The sequence below is a fragment of the Tursiops truncatus genome, chromosome 12, assembly GCF_011762595.2.
Source record: "Tursiops truncatus isolate mTurTru1 chromosome 12, mTurTru1.mat.Y, whole genome shotgun sequence".
NCBI classification, from domain to species: domain Eukaryota; kingdom Metazoa; phylum Chordata; class Mammalia; order Artiodactyla; family Delphinidae; genus Tursiops; species Tursiops truncatus.
The window spans coordinates 70,303,683-70,319,695 of NC_047045.1; the positions used below are offsets into that span (position 1 = coordinate 70,303,683).

Sequence of the window (16,013 nt, forward strand, 5' to 3'; positions counted from 1 at the left end):
GAAAACAAGGACCAAATGGCATTTACTTTTATATCACCTAGAGCCTAGCATGGTCCTTTGTAAATAGTATATACTCAACCAGTTTACTTAATGTAAAAATTTTTAATATGTTTAGGCTTCTCAATCCCAAACACACCTGAGTAAAACAATGAATAAACAAAATAAAATAAAAGCGGGTTAGAATACAATTAAAAACTCTCAACATATTTTTTTGGTCATTCAGAATGATTAACAACAGGCAAATCAAATCTTGCAATTAATCTCTTTTATAATTGAGATTATAAAATTACAAAAGCTAGAGAGACTCAGACAAGAGCAGGCTTGAAAGACGAGCAGATTTAATCTAACACAAAGCAGACCTGAGGTGGTTTTTGGATTAGTACTGTGTAATGAAATCACTGGAACATTAATCTTGCAATTAGTCTCTTTTATAATTGAGATTATAAAATTATAAAAGCTAGAGAGACTCAGACAAGAACAGTCTTGAAAGACGAGCAGATTTAATCTAACACAAAGCAGACCTGAGGTGGTTTTTGGATTAGTACTGTGTAATGAAATCACTGGAACTGGTCTAAAAAGAAGCTACCAGTTGGAGGGTGGTGCTGCCTCATTCTGGTCTATCAACACTCATTTTTTCCCTACCTACCAGCAGTGATAGGAGAGGTTAATAAAGTCAGCAAACCCTGTGGACTTTTATTTCCAATCTTTAGAATCAGAGATACCTACCACATTAGGCCTTTATTCTTAACTTTTTTTCTCTCTTCTGCTTGTGTTTTTACACTTCCAAGTGAAAAGCAGAAGTCCCCAAATAATACTGAAAAGACCACGGTTGGTCTAAGAGCAGAGTAATAAAAGGGATCAAAGGGATCAAACCCTCTAGCATTTCAGGTGAGTTCACGTTGGATTATTCAAATCATTCAACAAAAACTTTCTGTGCACATAAATGACAAGAACTACACTAGGCACTGAATATACAATGATGAAAAGATACTCCCTTATTCTCAAATACACACAGTCTAGTGCATGTTACGGAATATGGAGAAAAGCAAAGGATGGTTTTATACTGCTGGGCTGGCCTGGAAGCGACTTAAGTGAATGCTTTATCATACCATCTTAATAAGCATTATGCACATTCTACTGTTCCTTTTAATGTTTCTTTCTATCTCAAATACATAAATGAACTTTGGCTCAGATCTGTCAGTTTCTGAGACGACTACTCAATGTGGTCACTGCTACAGACAAGAAATATTCACTTTGTTAAAAAGATTAAAACAGGAAGGAGATGGGTTATATCTATATAGGAGAGGATCACAGAAAAAGCAAAAGAGATATGGATGAGGAAAACAGAGATATCAATCCATCCCTGTGCAAGGTGTTAACAGAGTATGAATATTCTCAAGACAGGTACACTGGCAGCCTTAATCCAACCCAGTTTATGTTTTAGCTCTATCAGCAAACACACAGATGCAAAGTTAGGCTGGAATTAGGGAGGGGGGGTGCATGGAAGAGAAATCCCCCAAAACTGCTAGATCATTTCATAATATATTAGGCTGACAGAGTTGGATTTAATTATAAGCAGCTCTGCCCTCTTCTGAAGTTCCTGTCCCTTTCCTCATTTCTATCCTTTCTTGGTAGTCTCTTCAGTTTTTCCACATGTATATCTACGAACCCTACTCTATGATTAATGCTTGGTTTTTCTTCATGTTTCTGAAACATCAAAGACCAAGGCCCAGCTTTGGAATGAAGACCCATCATCTGTCCTCTGCCCACCCCTGACTGTATCTTTGTGGCTGTTCTCTCTGAGGCACTAGTTCTCTCTAAGGCCAACTAGGGAACTATGAAAGGAGACATATAAAGTGCTACCACTCAGATCAAGTTAGTGCCTCTCCTGATCTTCCTCTCATGAGGTAAGTAGCCAAGAGCATTATAACACTTAACACTGAAGGAAAAGGATGGAATTTTCCTTCTTTACAACAAAAGAATCTTACAAAATGTTCTTTATGAAGATCTTTGCTCCCTTGCTTGTAATTTAATGAACAAAACCAAACTAGATCTCAAAGCTACACATATAGGTCTTTCCCTTTCTGGAAAATTAAGTACAAAGTTAAAAGCTCCAGACCATTCAGGCAGTCAAGGCAATGAAAAATCAGTAGAGATCCATTAGCAATAAAGGCCAACAAAGAATTTCTCATGAAATCTGGCCTAGAGGTTGTCTAATAGCATAACTAGAAATCAGAAATGTCTCGTAGCCTCTTATCTGCGCTAAATAGGTGCAACTAACTTATTTTTATCATAGAGTTAAACTTGATTGGAATAAGCAGCTACACATTTCCAGGCTCTTGTTAAAATCTGAGAACATAAACTTTGAGTTAAAAGCTGTTAAATGTGTTAAAAGGATGGAAAATTCAGTTTTGTTTCTATTGTATACTCAGGAGATGAAGAATTCTAATGAAGCAATCAAGTAGTATTTGATTTAGATTCTGATCAACCCCTCTCCTCCAAAATAGGTCTAAATATTTTACCAATGCATCTTAGAGTGAGGTACTGCTTTTTTCTCTGAAGTCTTGTTATTGGGGAAAGAGGAGGGAACAATAGGAAAAATCCATGAGTATAGCATAGAAGACATACTGTAGCTGGCTTCACCCTATTCCCTTCACATCTATTTTCTATCTGTTGAGACTCCTTATTTAGGGAAGGAAGGAAAGGAAGGAGAACAGTTAGGACACCTCCCAACTGTAGCAGCAAAGCACTACTTCTACTTGATGTATATAAATAAAAGAAAAATAGTGCTCTCTATGACTGGAAAGTTATTGTTGAAAACTGGGAACTCTGAAGCAGGGCTTGGCAATCCATGACTGTGAACCAACGGTTTGTTACCCATTATATTGCTTCTTCACCAGTCTAGTCCTTCTTCCTTTGGCCCCTTTTATTTTCTCTGTTTGTCTAATCTGTCCACATTGCTCTCCCACTCCTTTTCCTTTGTAATATATATGGATTCTCATGGTCATGCTCAGCTCCAATGGCAGAATTAAGGGCTAAAGTGGCCACTGTGTTCTGAAGAACATCAGAAAAAAGTCAACACAATGGAGACGATGAATGTACTGAGTCTTATTTTTCATCAAACATCAGAGAGAATATTCATGTTTATAGGCTACTTTATGTCAATAGGCAGACTAAATCTTTAGGGATTTTATAGATAATATATATTTATATATTATCTTTAATGTATCTTTATAATATATTAATATATGATATATTAGTATATATGTTTATATATTATGTATATTCCATACATAATCCATACATACACACTAATATACATAAAACATGTCAAATAATGTCTTACAGTGTGGGGGTTGCCAGTCACTTATGACTCTAAAGTGAAGGCAGAATGAAGTCATTTTCAGAAGTGTAAAAACTCTGATTTTCTGTTCACATGCTTATCATGTTAAAATTTCTTGATGCAGTAGATCACAGCGAAAAAAGAATTGTAGAATGAGAATTACATGAATAATGGTGCCAGATAAGGCTGACACAGAAATGAAGGAAGCTAGCTAAAAAAATGAGAACTTCTACTACACTGGGGTACTCAGAAGATTCTTCCTTGAAAAGCGAAGTTTAAATGAGAGGATTAGGATTACATTCCTTTCTGCATGACTTCAATCACTCTGCTTGGTTCTCTAATGAAAAGTATTTATATTACAATATTGTACACACCATTTACTGATTTGTTTTTAGATATGGAAGTCACATCTACAATTAGATAACAAAACATAACAGTATAAACATTATAATATAAAAATGATACTATAACAAAAATTAGAATGTGGAAGGGAAAAGAAAGAATGAAGGAAGAAGAGATGCACAAATTTCCTCCTATTTTGACGTGAGGACTATTAGCAGATACTGTCTACAGCTAGTACTTCAAGAAACAAAATTTATGTATATTACTGAAAGTCATAACTAAAAATAGAAACTGGCAATAGAAATAGGCAAAGAAGGAAGAGTGGAGAACATTACTTTTCACTGTATGCCGTTTGTTTTATTCTGAATTTATGTTTATGCTTTTGTGCAAATTACTTCTACTGAAAAATAATATTACACTTTTTGTTTACCCTGATTTCTTACAGATGAATAAGGGTTTTAGGGGAATGGGTGGGAGGCTTGTAATTCTGGGACCTTTTAAGCTTACTACATTAGTGATACAATTGGGACTGTGTTTATCACAAGTGAACTGGTGTTCTGAATTATGCCATTACCCTAGTGCTGCATGCTATTGTACCTGCAGTACCTCTCACTGCTCTAGGGTCAAATGGATGCCTAACCTGTGCTAGCTGCCCCGGATAAGAAGTTCCAGCCTTGTCAGAAATGGGACAATCACATCTGAAACAGAGCAGGGATAACATTTAAATCTTCCAGTTATTACTTGTATTGGCTTTTTGCAATCTTTTAAACCTACTACAAGAATCAAAGATCCTGAGATTAGAGATTTTTTTGAAGATTCATTTAACTGAAGAACATCACTTTAAAAAAGACAAATTTACACAATTTAGCTCCGCCTCCCCCCCACAAAAGAACTATGATCTCTAATCAGTTGTATGATAGATCATAGATTTTTCTTTAGGTTTCCTTGCTGATTTGTAACTTAATCTGTTTCCTATTGTTCAGTATAGAAGAAGTCATTTCCTGTCTTAGTACTTTCTGACTTTCATTACTTTTATTCTGGACTTTTCCTTTTGAAGCAGAGCTAACTCTTTCAATTTGCCTGTGCTGTCCATAGTAGTTCCTGCTGAGTAAGATCAGTTAGCATTGTTTTATTTCTGTCTGCACCTGTTCACCACGCTAAAAATCCATGTTGATAGTGACAGATACAATTTAGTGCAGTTACACAGCTTGTATGATTGATCTCAAAAAGTAGGAATACTTTTCAAGCATATGCCTGGGTTAGGTTCTTCACATGTTACTTGAATAAAGTTCAATGGAAACTCCATCCAGGCAGCCTATGTGGGAAATTTTACAAGTGCACTTAGCCACAAAAAAATTATCCTGTTCTTTAAAATACTTTAATGATTATTTCAAAGGGATAAAGTTAGCAACTGCAAAAAAGTTAAAAATTTTATTTGGAGCCAAAGGTTTTTGGGGATTATATGTAAATACTAATCAGTGGTTTACTTGTCCATCCATCCAGCCAGCCAGCCAGCCATCCATCCATCCACTGAGTACCTCTTACATGCCAGGCATTGTTCTAGATACTAGGGATACAGTAGCAAATGAAACAAAAGTCCTCACCTCATGAATAATGTCTTTTCCACATTTTAATGGAGTTTATACTCCACACAGTAAAAGTGTTCATAAAAATAACTTATAGTTTATATCTTAGAAGTCTTTACTGTATGTTCAATTTATTGCAAGCTATTGCTAACTTCAACATGAGACTCACTAACAGTTCAAGAGCTAACTTGGCTGGTGAATAGAAATGGTTTTTTGCAATTATATTTATTCATGACATTTTCTAACAAAAACACTTAACTGTGTTTTAAATTTACCAGTTAATATTCATGTATTAATATTACACTATACATTAATATTATATTATACATAATATTAATTTACCAGTTAGTATTATAATATCACATATCTCATATGAAAATATTTAGATAAGCATATTTACCAAATTATTTTATGTCAATTTTAAACTCAGTCATAATTTTATAGTTTTATTCCACCCAGATATTTTAATTGTATTTAGAAAGTACAAGACAGACTTCACAAGTCACCTTTGAATCAACTGAACAAAAGGTCAAAAAGAAAAAAAAAAAAGAAAAAGAAAAGAGAAAAACAGAAAGGAAACAACAGGATTCTACACATAGTAGAATATGACCCATGGTATTACTAGGTTTCTCTGAGAGTTTTAATGTAGAAATACAGTATTTTTTTTCCTCTACAAAAAGGCTGTATAAAACATCTCTACTAGCAATAGATTTGCTTGTTAAAAATGTAGTTTCCTGGACCAGATCCGAGATCTAACGAGTTAAAATTTATGGGAATGGAGCCTGAAAAAATTCTTTATTTTAAAAAGCAGACCACTTGATTATTAGACACTCAAAAGTGTGAGAAGATGAAGCACTGTGGTGTGTGTGGGACAGGTGGGAAGGCTTTGCTATGGCTATATCCATGTATTTTCTCCTGGACAGAAACTTATGACATAAGAATCGTGTCCATTATGGGGTCACGGTTTCCACTGACAAAAATGCTTTGTATGAAACCTAGCCAAACTGAGGACACGGGGAACAGGCCACGTGGGGCATATGTTCTGCCAGGAGGCCTACTTCACCCTCTAAAATGCCTGGCAGCTGTCAGAACTTGCAGGGGGAATTTTGTTTACTTTGTGAAATGCCCAGTAGGTTCCAAGGGTCATTCAGGAATACTGTCACACTGCTGTTAGGGTAGCTAGAGTCTTTAATTTAAATGCATCCACTAATTCACTAATGAACATTTTACTCATTTTATTTATATGGTCAGTCAATAGGATTCCTTACATTGTGAAATACCAGTAGAAAAAAATGTCTTATATTATTTAATTCTATTTTTATGTTCTCCAAATATCTTTTGTCTGAGATCAGCTATATGATTAAGCACCATGTATGATATTACACTGTTTGCTATGTCCGAGAGCCTTGACATGAATGCTTAGAGTAAAATAAACATTTCAGATAAAAACTTTAATGAAATGAAAAATTAATTCTCAGGAGTGTTTAATAAAAATCAGGGATTGGATAACCAACAATAAAAAAGAACCCCTAAGTTTAGGAATAGTATGAACTAATATTTATAAAATTTCAAAATAATGCCTTCATTATTCATATAGAGTCATCTTTATATCCCTCAACTCCAAGACAGATGATGTGACCATTTAGTGGGGTAGTTTCAGATGGTCAGAGTACAGTGAGAGTCTGAGAAAACGATAAGCACATGCTTTAAGGAGAAGGTGGCAGAAATGTGACAGGCAGCAGAAGGCAGAAGTGGCAGACAGAAATGGTGACAGAAAACAAAAGTTAATGTAGCAAGAAGCAATGTGAGAATGTGGAAAAGTGATAAAACTTGCTTGCATAGTAAGTACAATATTCAGTCATGTATTTAATGAAAAGGAAATGTAAATATTTATGCATCAAAAAGAGAAATTAACTTTAGTGAATTCTGTGTTCTTTTAATTTTTTTACAAGATCCTTCAATTAATTCATGTGTTTATCAATACCCATGAAAGACAGGAAGAAGTCAGAACATAATAAACAGTATTTGACAGATATCGCTGTTCCAACAGGACAGCAAATGTAACTGTCCTGATCTCTCTCCTGGGTGTCTAGGAAAGCTGTCATAAGAGGAACAGGTGTTTGGGTTTGATGGGCTCAATGACTCAGTTTCACAGAGGCTGTGCTGTTTACTGGTAGCCAGAGCAATCACTTCCTAAACCTTACTGCATGAAGCCTGACACAGCAGTTCTTTCTTATGCTCGTTCCCCATACTGTGATGAATGCTTTCACCTAAGGGTCAGCAGTCCTGCTTAGGCCGTGAATGCTATCTGTGGCCCTTGGGATGCCTGAGGCCAGAGGAAAAGATAAAAGGGAAGAAGAAAAGGCTAAAAAAAGACTCTTTATGGGAAGGAAAAGGAGAAAGAAACTATAAGAGTAGGAGGAAAAGGGGAGGGGGGACTGAAAAGGAAAGCAGTTCTTTGTGTGGTGAATAGGTTAAAGTATACTAACTCTGGACATTATATACCGTGCACTTGGACCACCTATTCAACATTCAGATCTCATTGGTTCAGCTTCTACCACCTTTTCTCCTCCACCTCACTTGAGTCACCCACTTCTACAGTCACATCTGGAGTACTGAAAACCTGTCCCTCTGGAAAGAACTAATACAAATATCATATGATATCGCTTATATGTGGAATCTAAAAAACGGTACAAATGAACTTATTTACAAAACAGAAACAGAATCACGAATGTAGCAAACAAACTTATGGTTACCGGGGGTGGGAAGGGAGGGGAGGGATAAATTGGGAGATTGGGACTGACATATACACACTACTATATATAAAATAGATAACTAATAAGGACCTAATCTATAGCACAGGGAACTCTACTCAATTCTCTGTAATGACCTATATGGGAAAAGAATCTAAAAAAAAAAAAAAGTGGATATATGTATAACTGATTAACTGTGCTGTACTCCTGAAACCAACAAAACATCGTAAATCAACTATATTTCAATAATAATAATAATTAAAGATCTCCTATTCTCTGATAAGGACCCCTACCCTTATAGCTTGGTTGTGCAATAGCCCAACCTACACTTGTTAGTTATTCAATTTCAATGAGATCTCTACTTTCTCTCTACATATCAACACTCTTTCTGTCTTTTCAAGAATCTTGTATTATGCATTATCCCTTTTCTCTCCTATATCTTCAATCTACTCTTCTTTATTGAAGATTAAACATGCTCAAGAATCTTTTATATTAAACAGAATAAAACAAAAAAACACAAAGCCTTTCTGCACTTCATATCCCCTTCTGGTTACAACACTCACTTTTCTATTTCACAGCTAAATTTATGAAGTAGTTGGGCATTTTTCTCTCTTGACCTATTCATTTCCTGTTCACTTCTCATTCCCTCCCGATCTGCTTTTTGCTAATACATTTCCACTGAAAGGGCTCCTTTCCAATGACCTTCAGTAGCCAAATTAGTCCATCTTGTAGCTGAGCCACCTTCAGCATCAAGGGAAACAGCTGATAACCGCCTCCTCCTTGAAGCCGAGTTTCCATTGCCTCTGTTGGCAGCATGTTCTCCAGGACTGCCTATGCCTCTAGTTGCTCTTTCTTGGTCTCATTTTTCAGCTCCTCTCCCTTTATTCCATTTTTTTTTAAAAGCTATGGAGTGCTGCAGGACCTGATCTGAAGCTAAATTTTATGTTTCTTTCCTTAGGCCAGCTCATACACTTTCATGGCTTCAAAGATCACTTATGCCAATGTCTCTGAATTTTCTCTCTCCAGCTCCACATATTAACACTTTGCTGGAAAGTTCTACGTGGATGTCTTCGGCACTTCAAATATAGTATATCTAAATGTACCCTTCTTCCAAGTACCTTATATAGTTAACTGTACTTTTAGCCACTTGATTTTTCACATCAGAAACCAGGGGTCACCTACAAAATCTCCCTCTTCATCATCAACCCCTCCGATACTGTAGCTCATTCATCAACTCTACTCCAAACATCTCCTGAATATATGTACTTCTTTGCTTCTCCACTGCCACCAACCTAATCAAAGCCACCATCACTACTGTTGTAGCCTCCTAAATTGGTCTCTCCAAATTTTTTTCTACTCTAGTCTTTTCTATTCCTGCTAATCTAATTTCCATACTGTAGCAAGAGGAATCTTTTAAAAATCCAAGTCTGATCATGATACTCCTCTGCTTATAACATATAACATGTTAATAGCTTTCTTTACATGAAAAGAAAATTCTCAGATGCTCAGATGACTCTTCAGTATCTGGTCCCTCTTTGGATTCGACTCATTTCATTCCATTCTCCTTTGTGTTTTCTACACTGCAGCTACTCAGTTCCATTTGAGTTTCTTCTTGTCTCAGACCTATTCACATAATGGGATTTTTGGTTGTTTGTTTTTTCTCTCTTGCAGCCTCCTCCCAACAAGATCACTTTTACCCTCTCTCAGCCTGGCTGATCCATTCATCCTTTAGACATCTACTTAACTGCCATTCCCTCAGAGAAGCCAGGTTTGATTTTCTTTTGTAGTGCTTATCACGTCAATTATTTGCTTAATGTCTGTGCTTTCTGCCTCAACTCAAACTCCTTCCCCCGACTGCCAAAATGTAAAATCCATGCGGGCAGCAATCATACCTGTTTTATTCATGAGTGTGTGTTGCATCTGTGAGGCCCAGCACACTGCCTGGCATACAGTATGTGTCCAGTAAACATGTACGGGAAGAATGAATGAATGAAAGTTCATCCCAACTTTGGGATTCTGTTTACCTCAACACACTTGAGAGCAATGTGACTGATATTTTCAGGTTTTACTCAAATGACAGTGGGAATAAATAGCAATTAGATATTCTTTAATGGAACTCCAGTGTTCTCGGGAGAGGGCATCCTAACAACTGCCTAACTCCTGGCAGCTTCAACTTGTGGTTAATTCTACTCACAAAATACAACCCTGAAAAATAAGTGAGCAGAGAGCATCAGGGACCCAGAAGGAGAAGAAATGAATGAAAAATATTCTACTACCTCTTGCTTATGAGCCAGCTGCCCCATTCTCCCAACCACTCCTTCTGGCCTATATTCCCTACTATACTCATACATTGAGTTGTCCATTGTCTAAGTTTGGTTAGAGAGAAAAAAAAAAAAGCATGCTTAAGTAAAACAAAGAACAAAAAAGTCTAGTAAAGGCTTCTCATTAAATAAATACCCCTTAGGCAGAAAGTCCAGTTACAGATCCTATTTGGATTTTAAACTATAGTCTTATTTCTTAAAGTTCTGAAGGAAGCATGGGAAAAAAATTAGGAAAATAAAGCAAAGCTTTGGCTATACTCTGAAATACCAACCCACGCCGTCTAAAAGTGCACTACCTCCTCCTTGTGACAGTCTTCACTAACTTCAATAATCAATTTATTTTATCCTTCAATTTGGTGGGGCACATCTTTTTTTCCTGATACCCGGGGCTGAATGGAAGAATGAAGAAAAAGAAACCTTGAACTTAACCAGAGCTCTATCAATTTGTAATGGACAGAAACACTGCAAAAATAGTAAGGGACTGGAATTCTAAGATGTTACTTTTTTTGCCATGATGGGCATAACTATTACTAACTAACTATGTCTGAAAAAGCTTTCTTGTGTTCCTCCCACGAGGAACGAGTAGATGGTAAAGCTGAGGCTTTCAGGCAGTGTATCTACAGACAGACAACAGTGGTTGCTCCATAGTCACTGGGCCAGGCTTGTTCTGATTTTGATGCTCTCACGGCCAGATACTGATTCCTATTATCTTGCTCTGACTATGTGTCTACATGTTCTTAACTGACTTTACCTTCACAGGGATGTCCTCTTCCTGGCTGGCTTTCTCTGAGGTGAAGACATACGAGATTTCTTTATGAGATGTGGTCTGGCGGCAGATGGCACACTTAATGGAGCTCCTGTGAGACCCCACGCTGTACTGTTCGATAATAATTGAAATGCATTCATTACAGAAACAGTGCCCACAGGTCAGTACTGCCCACTAAAAAAGAAAACACATAGAATATGCCTCAGTGAGATGCTATCAAAGATGCCTTCCAATCTATAAACATATTAAAAGGAGAAGAGAGTCATAATTTCATTTCCTAACTATTTCATGATATAAATATCCTTTTTAAGTCATAAAAGCTAAGTTATACTTTTAAACTAACTATTTTTTAGTCCAACTAGACTAAGCTTTCATAGTCTTTAGTTCTGTTCACCCTAACAGGAGGATAGTAGTCAGTCATCATTATTTTGTAAGATGCTCGTGTTCTCATTTCAGCATTTAGGAAAAATGCAAATTACTCTTTAGCACTCTCACAGAATAGACTGACTACAACATTAATTTGGACATAATGTCATATTCAATATATTCTACACAACTTAGTAATAAGCAGATTTACATTTTCACATGTTAAAGCATTTATTATATAGAAAATGAGATGGAAATGTTAAAGATAATAAAATTTCTGAGACAATCTAGCTGCATGAATCTCATCAAAACTAAAAGCAAAGAAGAAACTACTTACACCATGATCCTTTCCATTTTTATAGTAATTTTTATCAAAATGTTTTTATCACTGATTTTTAACAGAAATTGCCAGTATCTGTAATTACTATTCTTCTCCTCCATTACCAATCTGTCCTTTTAAGATTTATTATCAATAAAATATCCTTTAAAATCTTATCTTCTCCATGAATTGTGGAAACTAAAAGATATGTTCTTTCTGATTATTGCTGGTCAGAATATGGAACTCATATATTTAGGCTTCTACTCTCAGCTCCATAGAAAAAAGTGCCAAGGACACTTTTACTCATTTAATAGTAATAGACTTATCTTTCAAAATTTGAAAAGCAGTGAATATACCGATATTACATATATTTATTTATCATACAAAGTAGGAACTTACAGTATCATAAATCACATTTCATAAAGTAAAAATAAGAATCTCTTTGAGGAAAACTAATACAGTTCCATTAAGTTTATAGACATTTGTATACTAATATTCACAAAGAAATATACTTAATTGATATAATAGTCTTCTAAAAATCACATATGAATTTCCTCAGGATTGCTGTTATTTGCGCTTTAAATCCTGGTACTATTAGACAGTAATAATGTTAAGTAAGAACTACGTTACTATACCTTTGTCATAACTTAAGTAAATCTGTGTATGCCGTATTATATTTCTGTACAAGTACCAAATAACCATGGTAAACTGACAGACTCAAGTGACTGGAAATAATACTTAAAATTATTCACCTTTAATGAAAAAGATGGGGCTATTCTAGAAATATGTTTTCACCTATCACTTAAGGGAAAACATTGCTCAAACATATTTGGCACTAAGCCTGTCAGTTAACCTTTGGCCCTACCTTTCAGACAGAGGTACTATTTGCCTTGCATGCAAAGTTTGAGGGTGGGGCGAGTTGTATGTAAAAGCCTGTGAAGACTGTAAAGTATTTTACAAATGCATGTAATATTTATTATAATTTCACCTGTTTTCCCAGTTGCCGAGCACAGATTGGACAAGGTTCTGGATTAATACCTCCTGATGTTTTGTCCTGAGACTATCCAAAAAAGAATTAAAACATATATTAGTTATATCTTAAAAGCCGTTACATGTAGTACAACTCATTTATAAAAGTAAATGTTGGCAATTAAAATAATCTAATAATTGAGATGACCTAATAATTCATATATTAATACTATCATTCCTGGGATTTACAAATAACATTTATTTAAGGTGTGAAGAAAAAAATGGACTCAATTTTTAACACAGTTTGTTAAAGTTATCATATTACTGTATTTGTGATTATGATAGAAGGCAAAATAAAAAGCAAAATATGATATAATTTACCTAAATTCTCAAATTTTACTTTCATGTTAGATATATTTTTTTAATAAAGAAATAGATATTCTGCATGTCCACTTGGCATGGGATCAAAGACATTGGGAAGAGGCAGCATTTATTCACATAACTCCTTATTAATACTGATTTCTTCTCTGTATCCTTTTTCTAATCTCACCAAGGCAAAGCAAATAATTAGAAACCAGAAATATTACTGATTTGAGACCTAACTATGCCTGGAAATTATGTTGAAGTATAATAGCTTTTCAAAGTCTCTTTAAAAACTGAAAGATTTCCAAAAAAGTCATCAAATGAACAGGTTTTAAAACTGAGGAAAACATAAAGGAAAGTAAAATAGACTCACAGATTACTAAATTGTTCTTGATTATCCTTTGACTCTTATAAGCAGAAAAAAAAAGCCAAATTGTGCATGGATTCAGAAGTTCTAATGGTTAAAACAATTCCATTAACTACAACGTAAGTACGCAGCATTTAAAAAAAGTTGGACTGAATTATTCTTTTCCTCTGTTAATTATTGATTTGTTTCAGGTAACATAGCAAACCACCTAAAACCTTAGTGGCTAAAAAAACATGAATTTCTCCTGATGCTACAGGTCACCTGGGTTACTTTGGGATGCACTGATTTGGCTTGGGCTGGATGGTCCAGGACGGCCCACACTCATATCTAGCAGTTGGTAGGCTAGCTGGTCTGGGGAGAGGGCTAAGCTGAGGTTTTTGCTCCTCAAGAAAGGTAACCTGGGCTTCTTCACATAGTCGCAGAGTTCCAAAACATGACACAATTGGAAGAATTCCAAAGTGCGTGGACTTTTCAAATCTCTGTGACACAAGGCCAAAAACAAGTCATCTGCCTAAGCCTACAGTCAGTGTAGGAGGGGATTAACCAAGAGCAAGCACGCAAGAGAAGGTATTACTATAGCATTTTGTAAACAATCGACCAGAATTTACAATACCTCTTCTTTTCTAATTTATTTAATGTAAGAATTAGCATGTTTTCCATAAAGGGCATGATTGTAAATATTTTAGGCTTTGTCGGCCATACGATCTCTGCTGCAACTCCTCAACTCTGCTATTATAGCACAAAAGCAGCTGTAGACAATACTTAACGAATGAGTATAGCTGTATTCCAATAAAACTTTATTCACGAAAACAGGTGATGGGCTGGATTTGTCCTATGCTTAGTAGTTTGCAGATTGCTTATTTTCCTTCATTTATACAGTAAATATTATTTTCTTATATTTTTTGCCAAATGGGTTTTCCTACATAGATTATATCCTTGGAATTTTAATTTTTAAAAAAATAATTCAACATATAGAGAATATCAACTTATGTTCCATAACTAAAAGAATCATCAACTGTCTCTTAATTTTGACTCTCACATTTAAAGTACAGAAATCTTGTATTTTAAAAACTCACGTCCAGAAATATCAAGAATTTTTTTCTGAATGTTATTTTTCTATAGCTAGCATTTTGAGAGATTGACTTAAAGTTCTTCTCTTTTTTCCCCTGCCAAAATAGTAGTCATCATTATAATAATAGTAATAATATAATAATATTAATAGTGAATACCTAGAAAGTGCTTAATAAACCAGTAAACACTTTAGCACTTACATATATTAATTCATTTGATCCTCAAGAGAGCCCTACAAGATAGTGTTACTTTTCTCATTTTACAAATGGGACAAAGAGAAGTAAATAACTTGAATAGAGTCCTATATCTAGAAAATAGTGGCATCATGATTCAAATTTGCACTATCTAGGTCCAAAAGTCTACCTTCTTAACTACTATGCTATTTTACCTATAAAGAATGTCCAACTTTTTCATTTTGTCGTTGCTGAGATTTAATGATTCACTTAAATGTATTTTGTACTAGTTTTCAGGACCAATTGTAGTCTACTGCTTTCCTTCATTTGCCCTATCCAAAAATCTACTATTATATGTTGTTCTGATAAGTTACTCTGCCACTCCCATTTATTCTTGCCAGAAAATGGAATTATATTCATCAAAGTCCAATACAGTACTTTGCTTACTACTAAGAAAATATGTTGTGAATTACATTAAATAATTCGTTTCCACGTCCTCTTATTTAGCAGCTTTCCAAACACACTACACAGTTTCAAAAAACAAATTAAAAGAATCCGTGTATGCGTTATTGGATGCATGCGTTTATCTTTGCTGAGTGGTATGTTGTAATACTTTCACTATTCAAGGCTTCCAACTACAGTCTGTTTACATTGTGCTATACTATATACTGCATACCCTTTACATTATCTGTATAACATATTTTCTATAGATATCATCTTCTTTTGTGATCTGTGTAGCTATTGCAGACATAGCTAGTGTTCTGACTCACATAACTAACACAAACAAATAAAAGAATGATTAAAAAAACACCTATACCATTAATTAGGGGACTAATAGATTAAATGAAAGGAGTCAATAAAGTGGTTTATTGATAATACAGTATGGGAAAAAGTAGCATCTTTTAAAAACAGTACCTTCTCCAAGTTAGTTAGGTAAAGAAGCTGCCCGAGTTTTTTCTGAAGCTGTGATGTAGCAACAGCTTTATCGTTTAGTAGTTTTATACGATTTTGTTCTACCTAAAAACAGAACAAAACAACTTCTTTATTCTAAGATGGTAACATTATATTAAACATGCTCAATTCTTCTATTTTAATTCTTTCTTAAAAAGTGTCCTATTTTATGAAAACATATTTACATGTGAAAACTCAAATTTGCAAAAGGGATACTAGATAATATTAACATATTTCAAAAAATATATATATTTTACTGTATAGAAGACAAAATTCAAGGCAGAATTCTTTTAAATAAAAAGCTTCCCTATATACCTGAAGTA

The 16,013-nt window shown here is 34.9% G+C and overlaps 1 protein-coding gene across 7 annotated transcripts in view; it reads right to left on the reverse strand.

Moving 5' to 3' along the window:
• Positions 1 to 16,013, reverse strand: part of SHPRH (SNF2 histone linker PHD RING helicase) — a 90,782-nt gene that overhangs the window by 18,540 nt on the left and 56,229 nt on the right. For 6 of the 7 annotated variants that reach the window (XR_004529281.2, XM_019951812.3, XM_019951813.3 and 3 more), the window contains 3 exons: positions 15,655 to 15,756; positions 12,785 to 12,856; positions 11,097 to 11,285 (listed from right to left, as the gene is read on the reverse strand). Coding sequence is in view for 5 of the 7 variants with exons in the window: in XM_019951812.3 (XP_019807371.2) it covers positions 11,097 to 11,285; positions 12,785 to 12,856; positions 15,655 to 15,756 (363 nt within the window). In the remaining 2 variants the exon portion in view is untranslated. Of the gene's footprint in view, positions 1 to 11,096; positions 11,286 to 12,784; positions 12,857 to 15,654; positions 15,757 to 16,013 lie in introns of those variants that run through there. The other variant, XR_012324901.1, reaches the window with a different exon arrangement.